General features: G+C 48.1%; 1 protein-coding gene across 2 annotated transcripts in view; it reads right to left on the bottom strand.

Moving 5' to 3' along the window:
* Positions 1-12,558, bottom strand: part of SPMIP6 (sperm microtubule inner protein 6) — a 29,263-nt gene extending 16,705 nt beyond the window's left edge. The window contains exons 1-2 of one of the 2 annotated variants that reach the window (XM_083403180.1): positions 12,224-12,558; positions 337-484 (exon numbers count right to left, since the gene is read on the bottom strand). In XM_083403180.1, the coding sequence (XP_083259306.1) occupies positions 337-484; positions 12,224-12,358 (283 nt within the window). In that variant the 5' untranslated portion in view covers positions 12,359-12,558. The remainder of the gene's footprint in view (positions 1-336; positions 485-12,223) is intronic. The other variant, XM_083403179.1, reaches the window with a different exon arrangement.
* Positions 12,559-14,363: the final 1,805 nt, after the last annotated feature.

A 14,363-nucleotide genomic window follows, 5' to 3' on the forward strand; every position in this document is an offset into this window, starting at 1 on the left:
CTATTAGCGGCTATTAGCAGCTATTAAAGGCTTAAGGGATTAGCGGATTAGCTGCTAAAAGGCGATTAGCAGCTTAGTGCCTTAGAAAAAGGGGGTGGGGAGCAAACCCCCCCCCCCCCAGGAATCGCAAGACATTTTCGTCTTGCGAAGCAAGCCCATAGCAAATTCGTCCTGCGAAGCACCTCCAAAACGGAAAACCCTTTCGTCTAGCGGGTTTTCCGTCTTGCGAGGCATTCGTCTTGCGGGGCACCACTGTATATTCTGAATTGTAAAACAGAAAATTTAACAAATATATCTATGGAAGCAACCCCTTGCGCACAAGTAAGCGAAACATACCTTCCTCCCTGGTCACCCAATATTTGTACGGCCGGTAAGCTGTTGGGTCTATGCAGTTCTTATAGGTGTATTCCTGCACTGCCTTCTTCACCATATTCTCCAGGCGGTTTTGGTCTATCGGGTGGTCGATTCTGGGCACGCTCAAGCCCTACAAGGCAGAAAAAAGACTCATGAACCCTCGGGTGCCCTGTTTGGGGGTGCTGGTGATGTGGTGGCCCTGGGCAACTCGCTTCCTGCAGGGCTGGAGACCTCTCCAGGGGCTGTTGCTGGACTCTCAACCATCCTGGCCCATCAGCCAAGTTGGCCAGGGGCTAATAGGAGCCTGATAACCGTAAGGTCCATGAATAACAATAGTTTATAGGTCCTGGGCCCTAAGGAAGTCAGACTATCCTCCACCAGGGCCAGGGCCTTTTCAGTGATGGCTCCGACCTGGTGGAATGCTCTGGCCCTTCAGGATTTAACCTCCTTCCATCGGGCCTGCAAGACAGAGCTATTCCTCCTGGCCTTTAATCTGAATTCAGCCTGATCTTTTATTTCCCTTCTCTTCTCTTCCCTCCCCCTGCCCTTTTATGAAGATCACCCACTCTGAGACCCCACAGCTAATTCTCCCCAGGTCTCCTTGCTGGCCCAAGTAGGACCAATTCAGCCAGCCCTGGGGATCATCTAATGCTTATTAGATGGATTTCCCCTAAATTGATTTCTGAACTTTGAATTTTATTGTTATTCATGGTTTTATACTGTATTTTATGCCGCTTTTACAATTAAGTGTTTTAAATTTGTTGTTAGCTGCCCTTAGCCCGGTTTTTGAACCGGGAAGGGCGTGGTATAAATAAATAAAATATTATTATTATTATTATTATTATTATTATTATTATTATTATTATTATTATCTGGAGAAGACCCCCCCCCCTCTTTCTGCCTTCCATTTCAGAGGTGTTATTTGTGTCAGTGGTTAAAATCAGCACAGTTTCTTTCGAAAGGTTCATTCTGCCATCTTGATTCGACAGGTACCAAATAAGACCCCTTCTTCATTTGCAAGAACTGGATGGTTTAGTGTGGCAGCCCCTGCACTTTGGAACTCCCTGCCTCTTGATATCAAGTGGCGCTTTCACTATACTCTTTTTGGCGCCTGCGAAAAACATTCTCGTTCTGTTGGGCTGTAAGTTGCTTTGGCTACGTTGGGCAAGACAAAGCCACTTAACTGATGTGAATTTTAACCTGTTTTAGTATATTAATGCTTTGTATATTTTAAACTATTGTATTTTCCCTCATGCTTTTATTGTTTTTTTCTTTTCATAAACTGTTTTGAGGGTTTTTAAAAAGAGAAATAAATAATAAATGAATGAATGAATAAAATAAGTAAGGCTCAACAACTTCCTTGGATCTTATACTTTCCCTCCTGTTCTCAAAATCCAAATCTTACAGACTTAACCTTCCCAGCCTTATGTGCTACTGCTCTTAAATTACCATCTACGCTCCATTTCCAAAGGTTTATTTGTGTATTTATTTCCATACACACCCACACACACCCACACACCCACACACACCTTAAAGCGTTTATGCAGAAAGATAAAATAAGATCATCAAAAAAGTACAAACATAATTTAAAACATACAGAAAGTTAAACCCACAATAAAGTAAGACTAAAACAAATTAAAACTCATGCAGATTTTCTAAACGTCTCAGCAAGCTTGTCTACATAAAGATGTCTTCGTCAGTTGCAGAAAAGAATGCACTGAAGGCGCCTGTCTCATATCAATAGGCAGGGAGTTCCAATATGTAAGGAGATGCCAAACTAAACGTTCAAGTGGGGCACTGTTATACGGTCCTTCCTCCTGGGCCATGTTCAGAAAGTGAAGTGAAGGCCCAAGACAGGTGTTGATCATCATGTGAGCTGCGCACAGGTGGGCTGAAGCGAGCTGCTGCCATTCCTGTGGAGCCTCCTTGTATTGAGACAAATATGCAAGCCAGGCAGATACATTTTGGGCTGTGACCTTTACACATAGAATCATAGAGTTGGAAGAGACCACAAGGGCCATCGAGTCCAACCCCCTGCCAAGCAGGAAACACCATCAGAGCACTCCTGACATATGGTTGTCAAGCCTCTGCTTAAAGATCTCCAAAGAAGGAGACTCCACCACACTCCTTGGCAGCAAATTCCACTGTCGAACAGCTCTTACTGTCAGGAAGTTCTTCCTAATGTTTAGGTGGAATCTTCTTTCTTGTAGTTTGGATCCATTGCTCCGTGTCCGCTTCTCTGGAGCAGCAGAAAACAACCTTTCTCCCTCCTCTGTATGACATCCTTTTATATATTTGAACATGGCTATCATATCATCCCTTAACCTCCGCTTCTCCAGGCTAAACATGCCCAGCTCCCTTAGCCATTCCTCATAAGGCATCGTTTCCAGGCCTTTGACCATTTTGGTTGCCCTCCTCTGGACACGTTCCAGTTTGTCAGTGTCCTTCTTGAACTGTGGTGCCCAGAACTGGACACAGTACTCCAGGTGAGGTCTGACCAGAGCAGAATACAGTGGCACTATTACTTCCCTTGATCTAGATGCTATACTCCTATTGATGCAGCCCAGAATTGCATTGGCTTTTTTAGCTGCCGCGTCACACTGTTGGCTCATGTCAAGTTTGTGGTCAACCAAGACTCCTAGATCCTTTTCACATGTACTGCTCTCAAGCCAGGTGTCACCCATCTTGTATTTGTGCCTCTCATTTTTTTTTTGCCCAAGTGCAATACTTTACATTTCTCCCTGTTGAAGTTCATCTTGTTTGTTTCCATCCCGAGATCGTAGGGTGGCACAAAGCTATTTTGGCACCTGTTCCACAGCGTCCTTTTCCCCTTGCACAGTGTATGACGAAGGAGACAAATGGTCTCAGGGAAAAAGGTCACAGACAGGACACCGCTGACTGCTGAGACCGCAAAAGGTCAGACCGAGGGAACGATGTTCTGGACAGCTATGACTTGTCTGAGGGGGAGTTTTTCCTGCAACCCAGGGTCAGGCGTGCAGGCAGATTGTGGCTGCCTGCTGGTGGGGAAGTGTGCTCCCTCCGGACCCCACTCCCCACTCCACGATATGCCTACAAGAAAGTGGGGGGGGGGGGATGAGTGTTCAGACCCCTGGGCTCTCACTTGTGGGGTGCCTCAGGGTTCTGTCCTCTCCCCCATGCTTTTCAACATCTACATGCAGCCGCTGGGAGAGATCATCAGGGGGTTTGGGCTGGGTGTTCATCAGTATGCGGATGATACCCAGCTCTCTCTCTCTTTCAAATCAGAACCAGTGAAGGTGGTGAAGGTCCTGTGTGAGTGTCTGGAGGCGGTTGGAGGATGAATGGCAGCTAACAGATTGAGGTTGAATCCTGACAAGACAGAAGTACTTTTTTTGGGGGGGGGACAGGAGGCGGGCGGGTGTGGAGGACTCCCTGGTCCTGAATGGGGCAACTGTGCCCCTGAAGGAACAGGTGCACAGCCTGGGAGTCATTCTGGACTCACAGCTGTCCATGGAGGCACAGGTCAATTCTGTGTCCAGGGCAGCTGTCTACCAGCTCCCTCTGGTACGCAGGTTGAGACCCTCCCTGCCCACAGACTGTCTTGCCAGAGTGGTGCATGCTCTAGTTATCTCCTGCTTGGACTAATGCAATGCGCTCTACGTGGGGCTACCTTTGAAGGTGACCCGAAAACTACAACTAATCCAGAATGCGGCAGCTAGACTGGGGACTGGGAGCAGCCGCCAAGATCACACAACACTGGTCTTGAAAGACCTACACTGGCTCCCAGTACGTTTCTGAGCATATTTCAAAGTGTTGGTGCTGACCTTTAAAGCCCTAAACAGCCTTGGTCCAGAATACCTGAAGGAGCGTCTCCACTCCCATCGTTCAGCATGGACACTGAGGTCCAGCTCCGAGGGCCTTTTGGCGTTTCCCTCCCTGCGAGAAGCGAGGTCACAGGGAACCAGGCAGAGGGCCTTCTTGGTAGTGGCACCCGCCCTGTGGAACGTCCTCCCACCAGAAGTCAAAGGAAATAACAACTGCCAGACTTTTAGGAGACACCTGAAAGCAGCCCTGTTAAGGGAAGCTTTTAATGTTTAATAGGTTATTGTATTTTAGTGTTTTGTTGGAAGCCGCCCAGAGGGCTGGGAAAACCCAGCCAGATGGGCGGGGTATAAATAATAAATTATTTATTATTATTATTATTAGGCAACTCTAGCAATGGCAAGTCAGCTGTGTTGGCTATTTGCAGACTAGTTGCACTGCAGAAGGCGTGCTGGGGAGACCACACATTACAAGGAACACAAAACAACTTTAGCTAGGTTTTAATAACGAAACAAAAACTCCTTTTACATTAATTATAATATATCAATAAGCATGACCCAACCACCAGGGTACTGAGAGAGCTAGGTGCTGCTCTTTATATACTATACCCAACAGCTTAATTAACACAACTTAACAGCACCTGCTATACTGCTTCACAGCTGTAAAACTGGGTCACGTTATTTGCTCTGGCCCTTAAAGAAATACACATCTTGCAGAACAATAATGAACCTTCAGATTTAAAGAGACCATTCAACAAGCTGATCAAAGCAGTGGCGTAGCATGGGTTGTCAGCACCCGGGGCAAGGCAAGTAATTTGCTCCCCCTAACCCGTGGATTTGCGCCCCCTAACCCTAACCCCCAGATGTTGCGCCCGATGCGGCCGGCCCCCCCTGCACCCCCCACGCTATGCCACTGGATCAAAGTGGTTGAACACATACGGATCTCCTCGGTAAACTGGTCCCCAGTTGTTCTTTAGGAAAGCAACTCTTCTTTGAGAAGTTCCTTTGTGTCCTCACCACCCCCTTGACTCCGGACACACGTCAAGATTTACCTTGGACACGCAGTGGCTCATGTCGCCCATACTGAGATTTGGCTCCTTGTAGGAGTTGTCGGTGCGGCATGGCACGCGGTAGGAGTCCCTGTAGGTGCTGATGGGGGTGTCTGTCTTATGCGCAAAGATGAACATCTTGCCACAGGTTGACCTTCCCTGAAGATTTCCACCTGGGGGCCTAAACTAAACTCTCTGCTATGTTTTCTAGCAAAAGGGCTTCTTTCCTCCCCGTACGCCACGCTAAACTAAAGGGTCCACTAAACAGCTCGGTGCGAGTTTAAGGTAAGAAAATAGAAAGGGGACGCTTTGCACTCTAGTAACAAACTACAACCTGCTAATGGCTCTCTAAACTCACAGCCTCCCTCCCTGACACTGACCCTGTTTGCATCAGCTGTGATGTCACAGTCAGGGAGGGGGGCATAATACAGGTGAGCTAAAAAAATGGCGGGGGTGTCAGGCAGGGGGACTGTGTCAAAGGGCTTGAGAACAAGGAGAGATTTTCCCCTGGGGTGTAAATGCATAACAAGAACCGCCACCGTCCCCCTGCTTAGATTAGCCGAAGTGGCCATTGAGTCTTGCATCCCAGAACCATCGAATTCTAGGGTCCCCAAGAGGCGCCCAGTCCAACCCCTCTGGCTGTTTTATACGAAATGCTCAGTTAATACAATACACTTTTGCACCTCATTTTCACACAAAGCAGGTCCAACAAGCTATATCCAGCCCTTCCAATCTGTTTTAGACTTCTGCCAGCTGACTTAATTGCACGTTGTTTATTTACAGTGGTGCCTCGCAAGACGAAATTAATTCGTTCTGCGAGTTTTTTCGTTCTACGAGTTTTTTCGTCTTGCGAAGCACCGTTGTGTATTGACGGTTTCCCATAGGAATGCATTGGCGGTTTTAAAAAAAAGGCGCAAGACGTTTCGTCTTGCGAAGCAAGCCCATAGCGAAATCCGTCTTGCGAAGCAACTCAGAAAACGAAAAACTCTTTCGTCTTGCGAGTTTTTCGTCTTCCGAGGCATTCGTCTTGCGAGGTACCACTGTATATATAAATCCTGCATGTCGTATGAAAAAGGTCCTACCGTGGCTTTCAGATCAATAATGCTAATAAAAAAACACCTTAAGTTTACAATCTAAAAGGCACGACACAGAAAGAACCATGGATGGGGAGGGAGGAGGAAAATACAAAACCCCCACACCATTTCTTAGCTACAAGGGCCAGCTGGGTTGAGAAGTAGTTGTTTTTTTTTAAGCTGCTTTGCCTAGTATTTAAGTTGGGTGCAATAGTATAGTTTCAAAGAGATATATTTAAGCTAGACTTTTTGAATTACTTCTCAGTGGAATAAGAGGCAAGGGTGAGGGGACACAACGGATTATAAACTCATGCATGGCATGGAGAAAGTGGATAGAGAAGACTTTTCCTCCCTCCTTCATAATGCTAGGACCCGTGGATATTCTGTGAAGCTGAATGTTGGAAGATTTAGGATGGATAAAAGAGAGTACTTCTTCACCCAGCGCAGAGTTCACCTATGGAACTCTCTCCCACTGGAAGCAGTGATGGCAACCAAACTAGATGGCCTTAAAAGAGGATTAGACGAATTCATGGGGGAAGAGAGGGCTACTCCCTTTCTCCTTCTGCGTTGGAACTCCTATTTGGGGACTTCCCTGGCTTTAATGTTATAATGTTGTATTTTAATCTTGTTTTTTAAGTTGTATTTCAATCAATTGTTTTTATATTTGGTGTTAGCTGCCCTGAGCCTGGGGAGGGCAGGGTATAAATAAAATTTATTATTATTATTATTATTATTATTATTATTATTATTATTATTATTACTCATGGCTAGTAGCCAGGGTGGCTCTGCTTTGCACCCCCAGTTTGAAACAGCAATGCTTCTGAATACCATTTGCTGGAAATCACAGGAGTGGGGAGAATTGCCCTGGCGCTTGGATCCTGCTTATGAGTTTTCCACAGACGATGCTGCACAAGTTGGACCATGGGTCTGATCCAGCAGGGTTATGTTCCTCTCCCCAAGATACCCTCGCAAAGCCACTTCCGCCCTGCAGAGGAGGTGGGATTGCGGGCGTCAATTGGCCGCCTTGCTAAAATGACCTATTAGCCTCCTGCCTGTGCTCTCAGTCACAGCTTTGGGACTGGTATGGGCTGTTATATTCCTGCTGTGTGCAAAACCTACTAGACCGCTGCTTCCCAAATCTGGGGGTTTGGAGAGGAGGACGTGAGCATGCTTTTAAGGTCAAAGCGTTCCTTAAAAATTTAAACCACTGTGGAAGTTATTTCCTTACCCTGCCCAGCATTGAGTCAACTGACTATATAGCACACAGTCACAAGAAACAAGTTCCGCAGCTAAGATAATTCAGCGCATCCGCCTTATTTGTCTGTGGACATCTGCTGATGAAGATAAGGAGTGCTGCTAGTTTTGTTGTGTTTAAAAACCGCAGCAGGGAGCTGGATTCAAGGCCAAGTCTGCAAGGCACGGGAGTCAGCTCACCACCCTTCCCAGTAACTGCTACACGGAGCAGTTGTTATTCATAGTTTTCTCCTCCCAGTTTTGAAATACGTACAAACTTTAACCACATTAATGTATGCCCCTTCGTCCACCCCATCTTTCTGGGCTTGTTTGGCATCATAATGCATTCAATAAACTAAATTGCGGACAGGCAAATGTTATTTCTGCTGCATAATTTCGTGGCTGCCTTTGTTTTATGACGTTTCTGTGCAACATCTTGTGGCTGAGTGGAGTTTTGAGTTGTTTTACTGTTGTTGTTTTTTTAATAGGTAAAGGGACCCCTGACCATTAGGTCCAGTCATGACTGACTCTGGGGTTGCGGTGTTCATCTCGCTTTATTGGCCGAGGGAGCCGGCGTACAGCTTCCGGGTCATGTGGCCAGCATGACTAAGCTGCTTCTGGTGAACCAGAGCAGTGCACAGAAACGCCGTTTACCTTTCCGCCGGAGTGGTACCTATTTATCTACTTGCACTTTGAGGTGCTTTCGAACTGCTAGGTTGGCAGGAGCAGGGACCGAGCAACGGGAGCTCACCCCGTCATGGGGATTCGAACCGCCAACCTTCTGATCGGCAAGTCCTAGGCTCTGTGGTTTAACCCACAGCACCCCTTAACAAATGAGTGGCAGCGTATAAACTTAGCAAATAATCAAATGCCAACTCACACAAACTATGAAAAATGCCCCCATAGTTGCTATTTTAAGCATAGCATGGTTGCAGTTTTTGAGGCATTTGGATCACGAAAGCTGCATGGTTGCAGTTTTTGAGGCATTTGGGTCACAAAAGCTGCACTCTTTGGGGCTAGTTTGTTAATTGCATTTATATCTTCGGATCCTAGTCTGAAACTTTAACTACTGCACCACACTGGGGGTGCGGTTATGTGGGTTGTTGTTGCCATTAATGGTTTTTAAATTAATTGTGGGGTTTGAATTTGATACTTATCGGGCAAGTTATAGGGCTTTGGTCTTTGTTTATGACATAATGCATGCTGTGCTCCTTTCAGCTGCTGTCAGCTGAATTTGGGAACTCCTGAGTGGGCCTGACTCTGGCAGCGCAGATGGCATTGGGTAGCAGATTTAAACAGTGCAAAATTCAAGCTGGACTTGCAAAGAAGAAGCAGGTGGCTTTACCTGCAAGGAGCAGAGCGTAGCAGGAAGGAAACAGCCCTGCATATCAAATTGGGACCGCTATCAGGCCTAAGATGTCCTGAAGTTCCCCACCTGTGATTGATGCTATGCCGCCCTGGGCTCGAGATTGGAGAAAGGGGAGGGTATACAAAAATATATGTAAAATATCTAGCTTGTTGGCTGCCCAGTACAAGCCACACCTGCGATTCCCTTCCAACTCTTTGGTTCTACAGCCTACCTTACAGGGTTGTTGTGAAATAACTGCATGCAATACAGTGGCACCTCAGGTTACATACACTTCAGCTTACAGACTCCACTAACCCAGAAATAGTGCTTCAGGTTAAGAACTTTGCTTCAGGATGAGAACAGAAATCATGCTCTGGCGGCACGGCAGCAGTGGGAGGCCCCATTTAGCTAAAGTGGTGCTTCAGGTTAAGAACAGTTTCAGGTTAAGAACGGACCTCTGGAATGAATTAAGTACTTAACCTGAGATACCACTGTACTGCCCAAGGCATCTACGAGTGAAGAATACACGCACAATGGGTTTGGGAGGACCTAGTAAACAAGACTGAAGCCAAGCGCATGGTTGCTGGAGCAGGATTGCCCAACCTGGACCACCCCAGTGAGGCTAGCGGCGGAACTGGGAGGAACTGGGCAGGGTGGCGTGGCTCATGCCGTCCTGGGTGCTGGCTCTGGGAGTAGGGCTCTGGCATGATCTAGAAAGCTGTGATATCAATGTAATAACTAAATAAATAAGTACTAGTGGAAAGGCAGGTCTTGCTCGATGGAAACCTAGCAAACATTGGGGGGGGGGGAGCAGTGCATAGTGTACCACCAGTTGGGGGGTCCGGTTTGGCAGCATGCAAGCTGGGAAGCTAGCTTAGGGACAGAGCCTTGGACAGAAACCACTTTTCTGAATGAGCTTTTACTGCCTGTGTGCCATCTACACAGCAGAGGGCGCTGCCTTCCCAATGACAGACCAAAGCCCAGGAAGGTTTTGGTGTTTTCACACAACCATCTTCATCTTTTCCTGGGGAGCCAGCTCCCTCTCCCATTCCCAGACTTGCCATAGTGGGATCCCCAGGCCAAACGGCAAAAGCCCCCAAGCCCCCAGCCGCCAGATCTCTCTAAGCTGGCATGCGCATGGAAGCGACATCATGGGGTGAGTTTTCCCAGACACTCCTTTGGAAACGTTACAAGAGGTTGTTTCAGGAGAAGGGCTCTGAGCATCGCCACGGCCAAGCTCCCTTGTTATTTTTGCTATTGCCAAGAGGCATGGAGCCACAGAACGTTGATAATGTAAGCTTGATACATTTATAGTACCAAAACATTGAGGATTTTTAATGTTGTGATATTTGCTATTACGTTCTTATGAAATTCTTTTTCCAGTAGTTGGTGCACTCCTGTTATAAGCCATGTTGCTAAAGGGACCCCTGACCATGAGGTCCAGTTGTGGCTGACTCTGGGGTTGCGGCGTTCATCTCGCTTTATTGGCCGAGGGAGCCGGTGTACAGCTTCCGGGTCATGTGGCCAGCATGACTAAGCCGCTTCTGGCGAACCAGAGCAGCGCACAGAAACGCCGTCTACCTTCCCGCCGGAGCAGTACCTATTTATCTACAGTGGTACCTCGGGTTACATACACTTCAGGTTACATACGCTTCAGGTTACAGACTCTGCTAACCCAGAAATAGTGCTTCAGGTTAAGAACTTCGCTTCAGGATGAGAACAGTAATCGTGCTCTGGCGGCACAGCGGCAGCAGGAGGCCTCATTAGTTAAGAACGGACCTCTGGAACGAATGAAGTATTTAACCCGAGGTACCACTGTACTTGCACTTTGATGTGCTTTCGAACTGCTAGGTTGGCAGGAGCAGGGACGGAGCAACGGGAGCTCACCCCGTTGCGGGGATTCGAACCGCCAACCTTCTGATCGGCAAGTCCTAGGCTCTGTGGTTTAACCCACAGCACCACCCGCATCCCTTTAGCCATGTTGAGCACTATTCTTTTTGTGGAAAAGCAGGATACAAATAAAATTAATGATGAGTGCCTTATTCATAAGCTCAGGTTGGGTGTGGAGCCCACCTTGTCCCAAAACTCGGGGGGAAACTTGCTTCTCTCAAAGCCTATTAATGCACAATTTCCCTTCCTTCTCATTATAACTCTCTTCAAAGCTCTTTTCCCCCTGCAAGGCCTCTGGCTCCATCCCCTTAACCCCCCATTGCTAACTGCAACCTCAAACTCACAAAATGAATTTAAATAGCGACAAAGGTAAGGAACCTGCTGTTCAAAGTTTCCCTGGGGCACCTGGCTGGACACGGTGGGAGACCCAGCAACTCTGTGTGGCTCCTGAATCTCTTGCAGCCAGGAAGCCTTGTTAGACCCCCTTTGTGCAGAGGCATTATTGCCACATGGGAGTTTTACCCAAGAGCCCTGCTGGATCAGGCCAGCGCCCCTTCGGGTCCAGTGCCCTTTCTTCCAGCAACCAAGCAGAGGCTCAGATGGGAAGCACGCAAGCAGAGGGGGAGCACAAGAGCACTTTCTCCTTCTGTAGTTTCCAGCAACTGGTAGTCAGAGGTATCCTGCTAATAGCCAACAACAGAGCCTTCTCTGCCATGAACTTGTCCGATCCTCTTTCAAAGCCAACCAAGTTGGTGGCCATCTCTACTTTTAATCATGCACTGTGTGACAATCCCTTTTGTCTCTTTGGGATCTTGCAGCACTCAGCTTCCTTGGAGAGGTAAGGGTAAGGCAAAGGATCCCTGGACAGTTAAGTCCAGCCAAAGGGGTGTGGCGCTCATCTCGCTTTCAGGCCAAGGGAGTTGGCGTTCGTCCACAGACAGCTTTCCGGGTCATGAGGCCAGCAGCACTAAACTGCTTCTGGTGCAACGGGACACCGTGATGGAAGCCAAAGTGCATAGAAACATCATTTACTTTCCCGCCACAGCGGTACCTATTTATCTACTTGCGCTGACATGCTTTCAAACTGCTAGGTTGGCAGGAGCTGGGATAGAGCAACGGGAGCTCACCCCGTCGCGGGGATTCGAACCAATGACCTTCCGATCAGCAAGCCCAAGAGGCTTAGTGGTTTCGACCAAGTGCCACCTGTGTCCCTCGTTCCTTGGAGTGCTGCTAGTGTTACAAGGGGGGACGGACGGTTTCCTTTGTGCCATGCATAATTTTACACACCTTTGTCATGTCTCCAGCGGTTCTCAACCTGTGGGTCCCCAGTTGTTGTTGGACTACAACTCCCATCACCCCTGAGCTCTGGCCTTGGTAGCCTGGGGTGATGGGAGTTGTAGTTTAACAACGTCTGGGGACCCACAGGTTGAGAAAGGCTGCTTTAGACCAAATGCCCCCCCCCCCCAAGCGTTGTACCTGCGTCAGGAACTTGTTTTCACTCCACAGGGCCAACGGAGCCTCATCGTAGGCCTTCTTCATGGTATTCGGAGCCCTGTAGGAGTCTGTGTAGGTGCTGATGGGGGTCTTGGTTTTGTTGGCGAAGAGGAACATCTTGACTCAGGGATTGGCAGATCTTGAAGAACTTGGGAGTCACCACAACAGTCACTGGGAGAACTGGTGGGGCACACTTCATCAGAAGGGACGTCTTGAGCCTCAACTTCATCGAGTTCACGGATCTCCCCCCCGCTGTTGCTGCCGTAAGTGGTCAGAAGGGGAGAGGGGCTCTTCATGCCGGTGGGGCAAAATTGGCGAGTGGCTTTTCTTGAGGGTCATAGCCCCTCCCAGCAGCCAGCCTCTTGCATCATGTGTGATGTCACAGTTGGCAGGGTCAGTGCTGCAGAAGTGGGGGGAGAAGACCCAGACAGGCATGATGGGGATAAGGGCCAAAGGCTTTGAGTGGGAGAAGCAGCTGGTTCTGTGGCAAGGGGCGCTGGCTGACTCGCTTTGAATCTGCGCCTTGCTGCACCCTAGAAGCAGCGGGAGGTCCCCTCTCCCACTGGAGGAGTCCTGCCTTGGAAATCCTCTCTCCCTTCCTAGCAAGCGATCTACTGCCTAGCTGCACATTGCATGCTATCCTGTTTATTACTGTTTTTAAGCTGTTGTGATAGGCAGACAAGATGCTAGCAAAACCTGTAGCGGAATCTCTCCTATCCAAAAGCACTTGGGTCATGCAGACCTAGAAAAGTGAGGTCAAGGAGAAGACTGTGGCAGGTAATGGATGGGAGGAAGCTGCTCTGTGGCGTCCTCTTGCCCGAGGAAGGATCTGCGCAGCCCTTCCTCTTCAGAGCACAGAGCCTGTGAGTTTGCAAAATGCTCCCTCTTGTGGGGACTAATGGGCTTTTGCATTTTTTTTTAAACTTCGCACATCAAGTCGTCTGCAAAAGAACCTCTTGAGAGCAGCTGCTACATTGCAGAGTGTAGAAGCATATCCTATGGTGTATACTTAAGCTGTCACGGGGTACAGACACCCCCACACCCGAGTGTATTCTGCAAGCGCACACTAGAGCACAACACACTCCCTTGCACTTTCTATCACAGATGATCAGTAATAGCAAACAATTTTTCTGGTAGGGAAATTTGTCAGCTATTGCTCATCTTCTGACCGAGAAGTCCCCAAAGTTCTTTAATGCACCATTTGAAATCATCTGCACAATGACACTAAGCATCACTTGGAAGTCCACATCTGGATCAAAGCTTGTATTTTGCTCCCTGCTGTGGAATCGGTGCACAAGTGACCCTCACTGGTGGAATATTCACGTAACAGCACTGCAAAAGGATCTTCTGAACCAGCCCTTAAGAGTGAGGACCAATGGTTTAAATCAAACCGCCACATGGGGTGGGGAGGGAGGAAGAAGAGGAGAGTCCCTATTTCTACTCTCATCTCTGCTATGGGGCACGGATACATATTTTTATAGAAATATGTGCGTGAAAAAACAAGACACAATTGACTGGATCGGAAGCACAGAGAAGCCTGCTTTGGACATGATTCAAGAACTGGGCCTGTACAGAGTGCGGCAACAGCTTAACTAGATTTCATAGATCTGTTCAGGCCAGCTGCTTTGCAAATGGCATAGGTGCAGCAAGGCTTGCCAGGAAGTAGGAAACCCCAGCCTCGTAAGTCCATTTTTGGTCTCTCTGTGCGGTGCGTACAATGGGATGGAGTGGGGGGGGGGTTGTTTGTGGAAGGGCCAGGTTCCTGCAAATGCTCTGCCACATGGCACCCCTGGAGAACCTTCTGCCACGTAGCTTCCTTTAGAGACCATACACCCGTGTTGTGAGGTGGGTTAAAAGTGTGTCTGTAATGCACATCTGTCACAGGCTAAAAATTAGGCTGTTGCATGCAAGCCCCTCAAGCTCACAAGTTTCCTGGGGTTAACTACTGAAGGGTGCTAGTCATGGAATGTTCAAGATCAGGACAGCTTCTGTTAACAGATGTGCAAGGTCCGTCTACATTGCAATAAATATTACCTATTGCCAACAATATGGAGGTTGTATGTCCTGCAGAAAATGAACTTGACTGAAACGGGGCAGTTGAGAAAGTGGTGCGCGAGCTAAA

The sequence above is a fragment of the Podarcis tiliguerta genome, assembly GCF_965153285.1.
Source record: "Podarcis tiliguerta genome assembly, chromosome: 11".
Taxonomy (NCBI): domain Eukaryota; kingdom Metazoa; phylum Chordata; class Lepidosauria; order Squamata; family Lacertidae; genus Podarcis; species Podarcis tiliguerta.